Consider the following 14582-nt stretch of genomic DNA (forward strand, 5'->3'; position numbering starts at 1 on the left):
ATTTTTCTGGGTACAGGCAAATGGTGTCAAAGGCTCAGAAACAGCCAAAGTAAAACCAATACATCACTGAAATAGTAATTAGTGAAAATTGATCGTCTACACACCAAAAAAGACAGTTTGTGAAGTGGAAACACTCAACCCAGGACATGGAATGAGGCTCAGGGGTTTATTGTTATAAAGCAGCTTATATAGTGAGAAAGTGGTGACTTTATTCTTCACGGCGAGAGGTTATAATGTTAGAATTTTCTTCAACGACTGGCAGTTGGTCAGTGGTTGCCTCCTATCAATCTTGGAAAACAGTTTAAGTTTTGCTTCTGATTTCCAGATGTGTAAGCAAGAAACAACTGAGGTCAAGTTAGTTTTGCAAAATAAGTTAAATTAAGCTTTGCTTGTATGACTAAACTGGTTCTGTCTGCTCAGGGAATTTTCCAGGCTGGTTTGTTTTTTTGCTTTACTACTTGATTGTCTTCCTGATACTTGGTTCCTTTCCTGTTTTGACACTGAAATTACATGGCTTTTGTAATAAGAAAATGAAGTTTGAGAGTAATAAGCATGTATGTTGGAAGAAGCACTAGGGACTCAGGGACTCATGGAGTTGTGTATGTAAAGGGTGAGAATGTTTCAAAGAGAGGTGGTGCGTCTGGCCCTATGACCCTTCAACCACTCCCATTCTAGCCTGCAGGGGGTGTGTGCTGGGCGAAAAGATAAAACATGACACACACCCTGAGCTGCTGTAGCACAGAGCAGAACACTGGTGGATCCGTCTTTTTGTGCCCATCCCTCTGGTTCCTACCCCATGACTGGTGGTTGTTGGTCACTGGCCAGATTCCAGAAAGGACTTTTACAGGGTGACATTGTGGTCAGGGAGGGCTTTTTGCAGGAAGCCTGAACGTTCTGGGCACCATGTGGAGTTTCCTATACTCCTGACATGCAACAAACAAATCTTTGTTGTGCTGTGACTAAGTCATGACTCAACTAAAGACAAGGGTAGTTGAAAAGTCAAGGACACAAATCAAAGCATCTTCTCGAGCTCACCCTTTTGGCAAATTGGTCTTTGGCTATTTTTACCACATAAGTTCTTGTCTGCCTGCCTACTGAACCAAGATCTGCGGCTTGTGCACATCATCCCTGTGTGTGTTAAAAAAGGAACTCTTTTAAGTTAGCATGGGGTGAGGGGGGGTAATTGAAGAGTCCTTTTGAGGACAAAGTTCTCTGACAATATGGAATGTGAACCAAATAATGCTGAGAGTAAAGAACCTATATCCTTTCAGACTCATGCGGTAGAAGGGAGTTACCACTGAAGATATAAAATTACAGGCCTGTACAAATGTTGGTGACAGTTGCACATATCCCCTCTACTTACTTGGCCTTTTAGAGGAGGAGCAGCAGCAGGTAATAAACCAAACCAAACCAAACAACAACAAAAAACAAGCTTTGGTGTTAAAGGTTTGCCCTTCAACTGGATGTCTAGTTGCTGATATGCCTTTGGCCCAGCCACTTTCCTTCCTTATATAGTGAAAATAAAAATACCCACTTGTCTCCTGAGTCTGTGTAAAGAGCCCAGCATAGTTCCAGGCACATGTCAGATTGCCACTGTAAGTCACATCTAAGTCAGAATCTCTTTAAAAAAAGAGTCTTCCTATTTTTGTCAGTTCAGTTTCAGATTCTTAGCGGAACCATCTTCAATAGGAACTGAACTGAGTGAGTACAGTACCTTGTCCCACACGCAGCTTCATTAGGAAGTGCTGTGACAGGACTTGACATTTTTGTTTTTTGTTCTGAATTCAGATCTGCTTTGCTAAGGCATGGAGGCAGAAGAAGTTTCAAGGGCTGAAGATGGAGCTGAGTATCCAGGTTCCAAAAATGAAGGCCAGCCTGATGTTGCTCAGCCTGACTTCCCACATGGAGGGCAATCTCCTGGTCCCACTGCTCTCTGGGAGATGCTAGAAAGGAAGTTTCTAGAATACCAGAAGTTGGCTCATGGAAGCTCGGTTGAACATCAGCAGAGCCTGTTGGATCTCCTTCCGCTGTTCCTGAAGGTCGGTATTCTTATTTTTGAAACTGTAAGTAGATGATACAGTGCTCTGGGGACACTTCTGGGATGATTGGAAGCTGGAGTTGGTGGTTTTAATATCATCACAAGTGGTCCCTGTTGGGTTTCTTAGAGGGGAATGTTGTGCTATTTAATAAAGATGGCAAGCAAGGCTCATCTCCAGGATGAGGAAGAGTTGGAAAGGACAGTTGGCTCTTGAGTAATATTGTCTCCTTAGTTAAAAAAAAATTATATTGTTCAACCACCATTCTAATGTGGAGCCAGAGAAAGACCAGTCCCTCTGGAGCTAGGGAAAGAAGGTGTGTTCTGGATCACCAGGATGGCAGGTAACCTCAAACACCAGCAATGCCAACAATAAGGACAGGGAGAACCCAGCCACTGGCATGGGAGAGAAGCGCAGCCTCTCCACAGAGCTGCTATTCTGGCCAGTGGCAGCTGGTGATGGTTTGGGTACAAAGGATTCCTTTTGTTGTCTCAGAACAAAGGTCCTGCCAATGAGGTCTGCTTTATAGTTGAATATATTGAAGTTTAGTGGCAGAGTTGGAGACACATCTTTTTATGAGGGCTTAGTTTTTGCTTGACTATTGATTTTGGGTTATTATTTAAAAAATATAGAGCTACATTCAAAGCACAAAGAATATGAGATACTTTTCACCTTCGAAACTAGGCTAAGACAGATGGAGACCTTGCCAGATTTTCATTGGGAAACTCCCTTGTTGATTTGTTTCATCTAACTTATTAACCAGAAATGTTTAAGGATTTCTAACGATGAATTGGAATCTTCTTGGGATCATATTTCTAGGATACATTGTGTATTTAGGCATGTCCTTCTGTAAAGAATTTTGCCAAGTAACTTACTGCTCATGAATTCATTATTTTCCTCCATCTTTTGGACTTGTATACCCCATCCATTCCATTTCGCAGATTGGATAACTGGCACATAAAGAATGTACAGGAAAAGTAAAACTAAGGATGAGAGCTAAGGTTTCTCATTCCTAGTCCTCCTTGTCCCAACAACCCTAGCTTCTGGAGGGTGGTTTAGTCTCCTCCAGTTCTCAGGTCACCTTTGCCTTATGGAAGGAAAAATGTGAGCAACCTCCTGTCCTCCACTAAAATTTGCTGCCCCCTATGTGTGTGGGCTCGGCCATTGCATGGTCTCTTTGCCACCCATCTGGGCAGCCATGGCTCTGTTGAAAGGGTTCTCATTCATGATGAGACAGAGCTTGGTACTTCTTCACCTCTGTCTAGATTGTTGATTTAAGAATTCATTCATGTGTTACACACATAAACTCTTATACCCTGAGCTGGGCTATGATAGTTGCGAAGACGGACAGGGGTTTTACACCATGGAGAGTTTAGTCCAGAGTGGAGAATACTAAGTAGCACCCAGAATGTGTCTTGTTTGCTTGAAGGAGTTATCAAAGGACTTGGTGGCCATTTTTTTCAAAATGGAAAGTTTTTGTGTGAAAATCAGATTTCCAGTTTCTCTTGAAAATTTTGGTAGGTGTAATACTGACAATTGGATGGAGATGGTTAGGGGCACCCCTTTTAGACAGAAGATGGTCTCTGTTTCTCAGTTTGCCACAGTCCACCATTCCCTAATATCTTTCACCCAACCCGCATTACTCATTTCTGTTCCCTGACCTGAAGGGAATTGAGCTTGTGACCTCACACGCACAAGCAGTTCTTATTACTGAACTTTGGTAGTGGCCCATGTTTCCCAAGCTCTACTCTTGTCACTAGAGGCATAATAACCCTATTGCTGAACACATGGGTTTTCGTGTCAAATAGAGCTGGTGTCCAGTCCTGGCTCTATTGCTAATTAGCTGTGCATCCTTGAACAAATTATTATATATTGATGAACCTCAGTCTCCTTGTCTGTAAAGTGGCATCAGTAACAGATTGCTGGGAGTCTGTGAGGGTGAGAGGAGATAATGATTGTAAAGTTCACAGCGCATGGAGAGCAGGCGTAGTTCTCATTACCTTTCCACCAGCCACCAGTATACTAACTGTGTGTGTGTAGTTTGAGATCCCATTTCCAGCAGTGTCCAAACTGCTGACACAATCTATATGTTTTGGGTCCCTGGAGCTCACCTCTGATGAACCCTGCAGAACCAGAGTATTCTAGGCTTTTTATCATTGCTTAAAATCTCTATTTTTTAAATTAAGTCCTACATGTCTATAAACCTGTTGTTGTTCCTGTTAAGAAAACCCCACCAGAGTGACAGCACTTAGGCTCCTTAATTAAGGGCTGGTATAATGGAAGGGGACATGGAGAAGGTTAGAGGGTTATTGTTATTATTATTTTTTTAAGTATAGTGTAGATAAAAGCTGAAGTGTAGATGAAGACTGAGAACATTCACTGGAATACAGGTACTCGCATAAGAAGTCAAGCTTGAAACTACTCTGATCTGAATTTTATAACCACAGAACAGTGTTCTTCAAGGTCATCTATAAAGAACCCCCTTGGAAATACAAGGATTTAAAATGTCATGCCAAAAGGGTGCCTGGGTGGCTCAGTTGGTTAAAGGTCCGACTTTTGGGTTTGGCTCAGGTCATGATCTCGGGGTCATGAGACTGAGACCCCTGTCTGGCTCTATATTCAGCACAGAGTATGCTTGAGGATCTCTCTCCTTCTCTCTCTGCCCCTCACACTTGTTCATGCTCTTGTTCTCTCTCTCTCAAATAAATAAATAAATAAATAAAATCTTAAAAAAAATCAAAATAAAAAGTTATGCCGAAGCCTTAGTCATGCACTGGTTATCCTGACAGCCATGCGCCTACTGGGCTCTGAGATAACTGAGGGCTCTAAAGGAGTCTTGGACTCCTTTGGTTGGTGGAACTCAATTCTCTATACCTGACTCTTTTCACTTTAGGGCCAAGGAAAATTAAGATGATCTGGAATATTCTCTGTTTTAAGATAATGCACACAAGGGATTTTTGAATCACGCCCCCCCGCCCCCGGCTTGGAAAAGGCTGTGTCCCTGAATTGGGGGCTTTTTTGCCTGCTTTGCTCAGGTCCTGTGTCAGTCAGAGGTGGTATGGAAGGGGCAGCCAGGAGCTCGGGGGAGAGTTGACAGCAATGAGTGCCCAATCTCAGTGGCCGCCACCTGCCTCCACCTAGTGAGTCTTGAGATTTGGAACAGGGACTGTTTGGTGTGCCAGACTCCCTCAGAACTGCTTCTTTCCCACCTTCTTCCCCCCAAAACTTCCCTCTGGCCTCTTCGGCTTTCTCTCCAAATTGATTCCTCCAAATTCACAGCAGAGGATCATGTTTTCCCTAACTCTGCATTAACTGCTAGGCAAGCACAAGAATGGGCTTGGTTGGTTCCGTAGCAAATCCCAGCCCCATTGCCTCCCGAGTGGAGAAGCATCTACAGGGCTGTTGAAAAGTGAACCCATGCAAAATTTGGGTGATTCTCTTGGTAGTAAGGAAGAGCCTGATGGAATTTGGGGCATTGGAACCCCAATGAGGAACTGCTCTGGGAGGATGAGTCAGAAAGGAAGTTCTCATCCAGAGCTACAGCCTCTCCTCCCCCATGAGGCTCCATCCATCCTCTACAGAGGTCAAGGAGGAGTTCTTAGCCAAGAGTGGTAGGCACTTTCACTGAGAATAGCTAGTAATATTCACCAAGCTCTAACTACCTAAACAAGGCATTTTGTTTAATGTTGATAAGCTTTCATAATAACCCCGTGAAGTGGGGGTCATATGTATCCCAGCCTTGCAAATGAGGGAAGAGAGGTTTAGAGACATTGCGTAACTTGGCTGGGGTCACTTCGTTGTTCGTGAGGAGCAGAACTCAACAGGGACAATATGCCCAGGCCTGTGTCTTTAGCCCCTGGGCTCCCTCACTTGGGCGGCGCTGGGGTTCATAAAACGGAGCACATTTGGCTTCCTTCTCTGTCCCATGACTCCCTGGACATATGGCTTTGCCTGGCTAGTACCGAATGGTTACAAAAAGAATGTCATGCCCTCTACATGTGATGTTTGGATAGCTCCAGGATGTTGCAGATGAAAATGAGGTTTTAGAGCCTCCACAGGAAGCAGCAAGGAGTTGATGACTTCTCAGTGTGCAGAACAGTGTTTCCATGAAGGACTCAAGTGACTATTGTGTCCATGCCACAAGCCTTGGGCTTCGGTCTTTCTAGAACCCTTCCAATCATAGTTTCTCACATCAAGAGAAGAAGGCCTTCCTCTAGCAAGCCTGGGCAGATCCCACTGGCCCTGGGTTGAGTTTGTTTTGAGGGGGAAAGGAAGTGCTGTGGGACCTCACATTGCTTAGAGATATTTGGTTATAATAGACACAGGGAAAGCTAGAGCTGTAGATGTAGTAGTTGAGGACTATTCTTGGAATGTGTACTTGGAGAGAAAACAGGCAGAGAGACAGGGAACCCCTATCAGTGAGTGTAAAATTCCTCACTGTCTTCGACAGACGGCCTGGGGGATGGGACCAGTGGGGACAAGGGGAGCTCTGTGGATATGGTAGATTATAGAAGCTGAGAATGGGTCCACACTGCTCCCTTCAGGAGGTGGCATCCACATCCTCTCCTCTGGGATCTGGATGGATTTGTGATGACTTGGCCAATGGAATAGGGCAGAAGTGAGACTTGCAGGTCTAGGCTTCATAAGACTTGCAGGTTTTTCTCCCCATCACTTGTCACTTCCTGTCACTCTTAGAATTCTGCTGCCATGCTGTGAGGGGGTCTCAGCTGCCCTGAGTAAAAGCCTACATGTAAAGGAACCGAAGCCCTTGGCCTTGCCGCTGACAGCCAGGACCGACTTACCAGCCACGTGGGTGTGGCATCTAGCAGGTGGATCTCTAGCCCTATCAGTTTCCCCAGCTGAGTGACGCAGAGAACAGTTGTCCCTGCTGAGCCCTGCTCAAATTGCAGACCCATGAGAAAAATAAGCCCCTCAGTTTGGGGGTGGTTTGTTGTAGAACGAGCTATAGCCAGAACAGTGGGTAACATGGCAGGGAAATCATCCATTTCCTAGTGTGGCGGGATTGGATTTAATTCGATGGCACCTGGGCGGTGAATGTGTTTGTGTGCGTGTCTGTGTGCATGTGTGCAGACACACGGGGAGCACAGGAACTCTGAGTCTAATAGCCCTTCCAGTGGTGCAGAGTTCATGCCACCCAGTGTGGACAATCATTCTCATGGAAACCATGTGTGGACCCAACTGATAGTGGAGGAGAGAGAAGTAATGTTAAATATAATAATAAGGATGAGCAATAATTATTCCCAAGTGAAGTGTCCCAAGGCGGCAATGAGGGTAAATACTGTTCTTTGTCCATCCCTGATCTACCCAGCCTCAGAGTGGGACCTGCAATGCGGCTTCTTCCCATCTCAGAGAAACATTTTTTTTTTTTTTCTGCCACCAAAGTTTTGATGCATCACTTTTTAAATTCACAATGGAGAGGGTCAACTGTGTCACACTAGCAGGGAAAATTTGCATAAAGTCTCTGAAATGTGTTGAGCTCACTTAAAGACCAAATCACCAAACTCAGTGGTAATGAAGAAATAGTAACATTGCAGCCAGCCTTGAAAACCAACCGGGTTCTGTCATTCAAAAGCTGGGGTTTTCTCCCAACCCCTCAAGAGCTTTTGTCTTTCCTCATTGTCCTTTGGAGGCCACAGTATCATTTTCTTTCTCTTTCTTCCATGGGAGAGACAGCCATGAGACACAGCTGAGATAATGCGAGTAAATAAAATTAAAAAAAAAATATTGAGCAATATTCTCCCAGCATGCAAGTCCCAGTTTGGGGGAAAAAATTAGGTCCTTTTGGAAGCTGCCTTAACTCTTCGGGGGTCTCCACGGTACCATTCAGTAAATGATTGCCTCTGCGCATCAAACAGCACCCTAGTGGCCTGAAAGAGTTAACGTGGCCTCCAGAAGTGCCCATCGCGGTCCCAGGAAGGAGTGTGAGCCTTGGGAGAATCTGGCTGAGCATACAATTACTGTTCAGCTCACAGTGGCCCAATTTACTTTATTGTAGAGTGCCTGCAGGAGTCCCACTGCTTGAAGACGATCTAGATGCTTCTGAGTCAACTGCCTGCAAATTGGTCTTGGAGGGGTTTGCCAGTGCAGGGAGGAGGCACAGGAATTTGTTAGATATCATAGCAGATATCTTAGTCCTGGGGAGGAAATAATCTTACCAGAAATTCCCAGCTGAAAGGACTGATGCTTTCTTTCCAGGTGATAGCCGCTTTCCAGATGGCAGCCATAAATTTCTTAGTTATGCACATGCTACATGACTATGAGTGAGATAACTCAGCTCTTCATTCTGCTGTTTACCTGCTTCTCTGGGCTTACTCTCCGGCCTCAGCCTTCATTTCTGTAAAGTGGGAATAATCATAACAATACTGGTCTCAAAGAGTTGTCATGGGATTAATGGAAGGAATGCACGTAAGTGCTTGGTCCGGCAATTGGCACAGACCCAGCATGCAATACATTCAGCCATCAATCTGCATGTTGTGGATTTCATCATCATGTGTTCACTTACTGAGTATTCGTTGAAGGTCTACTACAGCATCTAACACTCACCTAGCATGTCTGTAGTGGCTTTTTAAAAAAATAATTTATTTATTTATTTGAGTGAGAGATTGAGAGTGAGTGAGCATGAGAACACAAGTAGAGGAGGAGGGAGAGGGGAAGGGAGAACCAGGCTCCTGGTGGAGCAGAGAGCCTGACGTGGGGCTCGATCCCAGGATCCCGGGATCATGACCTGAGCCTAAGGCAGACACCCAACTGACTGAGCCACCCAGGCGCCCCTAGCATGTCTGTAATTTCAGCAAAGTTCTGATGAACTGCTTTCTTATTTACTAAGGAAAGGGACAACTCTGTCCATTTATAAAATGGACAATAAAAGAAGTATTTCAGGTACAAAGTTTTGTTCAAAACAAAATAAATATTCCTGTACTCACCACCTATATAAAAAAAAAATAAAATATTTCAGATAAACTGAAGCCTCCTGTGCATGCCTGCTAGAGCTCAGTCCCCTTCTGCCCTCCTCTGGTGCAAATCCCCATCCTGCTGAGTTATCATTCCCTGTAGGGGAATATATATGTATATATATGTTCCCTGAACATATTATATGGATACAACATGTATTATGTATATCAAATATATATATCCAATATATAGCCATGTTATACAATAATATGGATCATAATGATCATAAGTGATATTATTATGAATTTTATAGGTAGACTCATAGGTTTTTCTAGACTCAAGACTGTAATATAATTTTATAACTTGCTTTTTGCACCCAACATTCTATTTCTGCATTTACCCATATTGATTCATGTTACTCTATTTCTTTTTCAGATCTATATCATATTCTTACATAAGTATGCCACAGATTATTCATTCATTGTTCTGTTGGTGAACATTGAGTTCTTCCAAAATGTCACAGTCACAGATACAGTGCATAGTAGTTTGTGTTCATGTCTTCTTGTGTACACGAGCAGGCATTTCTACAGGGAATATGCCTAGAAAGGAAATGCTGAGTCATAGGATGTGTCCCCCTATAACTTTATTGGATTGGATGAAATACTCTTCAAAGGGATTTTATTATGCACGTTGTGCTCCGTCAGTAGATCATGGGGGTTTCCTGGTCCTTTCTCACATTTGGTATTGCCAGGCTTCACATTTTTTCCAGCTGGAAATATGTGACTGTCTCATTGTGCTTCTAATTTGCATTTTACTTACTATTATTTCCTGATTATTTTCCTTGTTATTTATTGTATCTTTTATAAGTTACTTGTTTCATTTGCCTGTTTTAAGAAAATCAGAGGTTTTTTAAAAAAATTAATTTGTGGGAATCTGGATGATATTCCTTTGTCTGTTATATGCGTTCCAAATATTTTTTTACCAATCCATGGCTTGTTTCCTTTGTATATAGCATCTTTTAATACAGAGAACATTTTTTTAAAATTTATTTCTTTTCAGCATCACAGAATTCATTGTTTATGCACCACACCCAGTGCTCCATGCTCCATAATACCCACCACCTGGCTCCCCCAACCTCCCACCCCCAGCCCCTTCAAAACCCTCAGATTGTTTTTCAGAGTCCATAGTCTCTCATGGTTCACCTCCCCTTCCAATTTCCCCCAACTCCCTTCTCCTCTCCATCTCCCTATGTCCTCCATGTTATTTGTTATGCTCCACAGAGAACCATTTCTAAAAGGTTTTTACTCTTTAAGAAATATGGTATCCACAGCAAGGAAACACATCCCTCTAGAATTTTGATGCTTTTCTCACCTTTTCTAGAAGGAGGATCTCAGGTTTAAAGAACTCAGTCACATCTTTGGGCAGGAATATAATTTAATATGGCTGGTGAGTAGGAGCAGTGTACAGCAGTCTAGCAAAACTCTATTTTGTGGAGGCCACTAATTGCCAGGAAACTGGAAAGAGGGAGTTGCCAGGAATTCAAGTCCTGTGCCAAGAAGAGTCACTCCACTCTGACTGTTGGTCTGGAGAGAACTCTCCTCATCCTGGGACTAGTAAACTTTGCCTGTGATGACACAGGAGAACAAAGGGAGAAGATTCTAATGAAAAGCAGATTGGGAGGGAATTCTGAAATTCTGAATTCTTAGGGCATCCTAAGTGGAATTTTAAAATTAATGACTTCTATTAAATAGTATCCTAAACAATGAAAGAAAAAGTCCAAGGTGAAAAGAGGACCAGATAGGATAGAACTAGAGAAGAAACAGAGAAGAAAGAATCTTAAAGAATTAAAAAAAAAAAAAAAAAACAGAAATAGGAGATTAAAAGGGACCACAACCACGTGGACCCAAAAGAATTTCCCGAGCCTGGACCTAAGCGAGAAATCCAAGGAATAGATGGAGAAATTTCATTTCGTGTGAATTTCAGGTTTCTGTACAGTGAAACCAAGTAATACCAAATTAAAAGGAAAAAATGACAAATTTGAAAAAATCATGATAGTATTGTGGACCAAGTGTTAGCATTTTTTGGTATGTGAAGAGCTTTTTAAAACAAATAAGAAAATAGTGAAAACCCTGATAGAATAATAGGCTGAGGGTAAAAACAGGCACTTCAAGAAGCATAAAAAATGTTCATCTATTTTGGTAATCAAAAGACTATGATTGAGAGATTTTTTTTCTTCTATAAGCTTTCTCATTTAAGATGAAAAAGCAGGACAGTGCCCCATGCGCTTAGAGAAACTAGTCCCCTCCCATGGAGCCCCTGGAGAGGCTAATCAGGTAAACTTTTTCTGGGGAATGAGTTAGTAATCTGCATCAAAGCAGTAAAACAAACAAACAAACAAATAAATAAATAGCATGTTCTTGTAACTTGCAATCCCACCCTTAGGAATTTAACAAAGGAAATAATTTTATGATTAAAACTTAGATATCTGCGCAAGGTTCGAGAAGCAAGAAGCATGCAAGGGTAGAATCAGAGAGGTAACAGTTGATGGGGTAAGGAAGTTGAGGGAGAGGGGAACCCAGAGAATCACCTTTGGAATTTCTCATTAGGGCACCTGGGTTGCTTGGTAGAACCATTCACAGAGACAAAATACACAGATCTGGGAGGAAGGCAGTGGTTTGAATTATGTGTATTTGACACTTTAGGAGCATGGGTTCAGAGGCCGATGCTCAGTGCCCAGTTGGTTGTGGGTTTGGAGCTCAGCAGAAGCTGAAGAATTTACAGGCACTAGGGTAGGAATACAGTGGAAGGTGTGTTAGGGTAGATGTTAGGGTAGGTGTTTCGGGGGCCTTTGGGATACACCTGGGACAGTGAGGTGATCCATGGGTTTGGGCTGGCAGGGAAAGTGGCAAGGAGATTCTCATACCTTGTTTTGTCACTTTGACGTCTTTGCTTGGAATCCTGTTTATTGCCCTTCAGGCCTGGGAAAACTCCGTGGGGATCATCTGCTTTCCCAGTCTCCAAAGGTTGGCAGAAGATACTTCAAACCAGCTTGCCCAAGAGATACAGAAGGCACTTGGGGGAAAGCCTGCAGGTAAGAGAACACTTTATGGTGAGCAAAACCATCTTGCCTGTTCCTCCCAGGACCCCTATGAAGCTCTTCTCTGCTTTCCAGGGGAGTCAGACTGATGCCTTCCAGAGAGCACTATAGGCTCACTTCTGCTGCCGAGGATGTTGGGAATGAAGGGAAAAATTGGCAGAGAAGAGAAGAGGGATGTGCAGAATTCTGCTGCTCCTGGGAAGGACACACACACACACACACGCACAACCAGGGTTTCTGGGAGGGGGCGTACTAGGATATAAGGCACACCTGTGTGTTCAGTGAATAGCTCAGTCCAGAAAAGACATAGAAGCCAAAGCGAAACATGTTTTCAGTTTTGGGGCTCCTAACTTGCAATTTTCTGCTCCTATAGCTGGACCCTGGAGGCTGGGCAGAGTTTCAGGGTGACACAGGGCTGAGGGGCAGGAAGGGATTCTAGGGGGAAGGAGTATCTTGAGAATGGTGCAGATTGCAGGCATCTCTGCAAAGTAAGGGGCTGAAGGATACAGGAAGAGGGGTAAGGACTCTGGATTGGAAGAAGACCAATAGCTGGGGAGCTTCTTATTATTTGGTAACGGAGAGCCATTGATGGTTGTTGAACAGGCAGGTTGACATGATAAAGAAGGTCCTCCCAGGAGATGAATCTGGCGGAGTGTGAGATGTTTGGTATGGATTCAGATGGCATTGTGGAGAGGAGAGGAGAAGTGCCCTAAAGATGCGAAAGCACATCTCATGGGAAAGGAGGCCAAGGGGAGGGAACGGAGTGTGGGCAGGTCGTTGCCCCGCCCTGCTGGTAACACTTTCTCCCCTTCATGTGCTGTTGCCAGAGCAAGCCAGGGAGGCAGCTGGGCAGTTGCTGCGGTGGAAGGGGGATGTGCATCAGGATGGCTACCTGCTCCTGAAGTCAGTATTTGTGCTCACAGGGACAAACTCGGTAAGTTTCGGACCCCGTGGGCCCCACTTGGGAGCTCTGTATCCATGTGCAGCAGGAAGTCCCAGTAAAGGGCAGTGGCATGTCTCAAGTGTGTCTTTTTCCCCATGATACTGATTTATCATTTCTCCTGCCCTATGTCCCTTCTTATCTAGAACATGGACTTGAGCAGCTGAAATTCATTTTGGAATCCTGCTTTTTTTCCGTTGACCAGCTGCCTGTAACCTTGGGCAGATTGTCGCCTTTCTGGGACCCAACTGTGTGGCTAATTTTAGAATAGAGGATAATGCCTTAGTTCTACGGTTAGTGCAAGGATTAACAATGGCTGATGTGTACGGATGGTTTCCTGTGTCAGGGCAAGACAGGTGTGTCCTGTGCAGGTCAGTTAAGCCCTCCACGCCCTCTCACTAAGACTGTGAAGCCACTTTAGTCACCATCCTGTGTATTGCTGTCTGTCTGACTCCGGAGCCTGTGCTCTGAACCATTGCTCTTTAATGCCTCCTGCTAAACTCAGAGCGAAGGATCCCACTTTAGGCACCTTAGGCACCTGTCCCATGCATGCCCGGAGATAGTGCCTGAATGAGTCTGACTTCTCTTCCTTCCCTTCCCTTCCTACGGTACAACCGTCCTGGTTGCAGACATGTCCTTCCTATGACTGTGGGTGACTGTGTCCTCTTAGGCAGAAGCAGTGCCTGGGAGCTGTGACTATCACCAGGAAAGGTCAGAGGCCCTGGACAGGGCAGGCCCAGAGACTGTGTATCTGGTGAGAGTGCCCACTGCACTTTAGTCTGGCACTCAGCGCCAGGAGCAGCAGGGAACCAGATGGGGGCATGGCTGCCCTGAGGCTAAAGGCGGAGAACACCTCAGCTGGGCATCTGCAATAGTGCTTGGAGCTGGGGGGGAGGTTGGTGTGCAGTCCTTCATTGGGGGAGGGTCCCTGGCCTTTGCTCTATATACCTCCTGGAACACTACCCACATGGCAGCCTGAAGCACAGAGAGGGAGCTTTTCTGCCCCTGGAGCAGGACTGCTCACACTCTGGAGGTAAAAATTAACCTAAGAGCTTGTCTTCCACTGTGAGCCACCAGCCTGCAAAGCAGTGAGACAATAAGTAGGTGTATTTTAGTGGAGCCCGTGCAGCGTGAAGGACAGGGGAGCCCCCCCCCCCCAGGCCAGGCTGCAGGAGAGCCAGGTGTCCAATATGGGTGCCCTACCACTACCATGCCCTGGAAGCTTCAAGGCAGAGGGATAGGACCAGCATCCTGCTTTATATTCCTGGTTCTGGCCCAGACTGTGCATTCTTCCTTTCTTTTTCTCATTTTGCCACCGTGTGTGTCACCTTAGTCAGCTGGGTGGGAGGTCGGGTGGACAGTACACTTCAGACTAATGCCATATGTGTGCACGCACGCACACACACACACAGACCTTGCTGCTGCCATAACCCCAGGGAAGCTGCCAGCTGAGCAAGTGGAAGAAAGGCTCCAGAAAGTTCCATACTGAGCCTGGTCCCCTCTCTGCCTACTTCCTGCCTTCTCCCCTCTGGCTGGCCGCTCTGGTTATCAGTGCTAACTTATAGGACTGTTTCAGTCTTGGGGAAGTCTGAGATCT

At 44.8% G+C, this 14582-nt stretch overlaps 1 protein-coding gene across 7 annotated transcripts in view; it reads left to right on the forward strand.

The window, feature by feature from the left end:
• WDFY4 (WDFY family member 4) overlaps positions 1-14582 on the forward strand; it is a 266523-nt gene that overhangs the window by 17198 nt on the left and 234743 nt on the right. For all 7 annotated transcript variants that reach the window (XM_032313629.1, XM_032313630.1, XM_032313628.1 and 4 more), the window contains exons 2-4: positions 1789-2039; positions 11925-12039; positions 12873-12979. In XM_032313629.1, coding sequence (XP_032169520.1) covers positions 1806-2039; positions 11925-12039; positions 12873-12979 — 456 coding nt within the window. In that variant the 5' untranslated portion in view covers positions 1789-1805. The remainder of the gene's footprint in view (positions 1-1788; positions 2040-11924; positions 12040-12872; positions 12980-14582) is intronic.

This window comes from Mustela erminea, chromosome 14, assembly GCF_009829155.1.
Source record: "Mustela erminea isolate mMusErm1 chromosome 14, mMusErm1.Pri, whole genome shotgun sequence".
In the NCBI taxonomy this organism is placed as follows: Eukaryota; Metazoa; Chordata; class Mammalia; order Carnivora; family Mustelidae; genus Mustela; species Mustela erminea.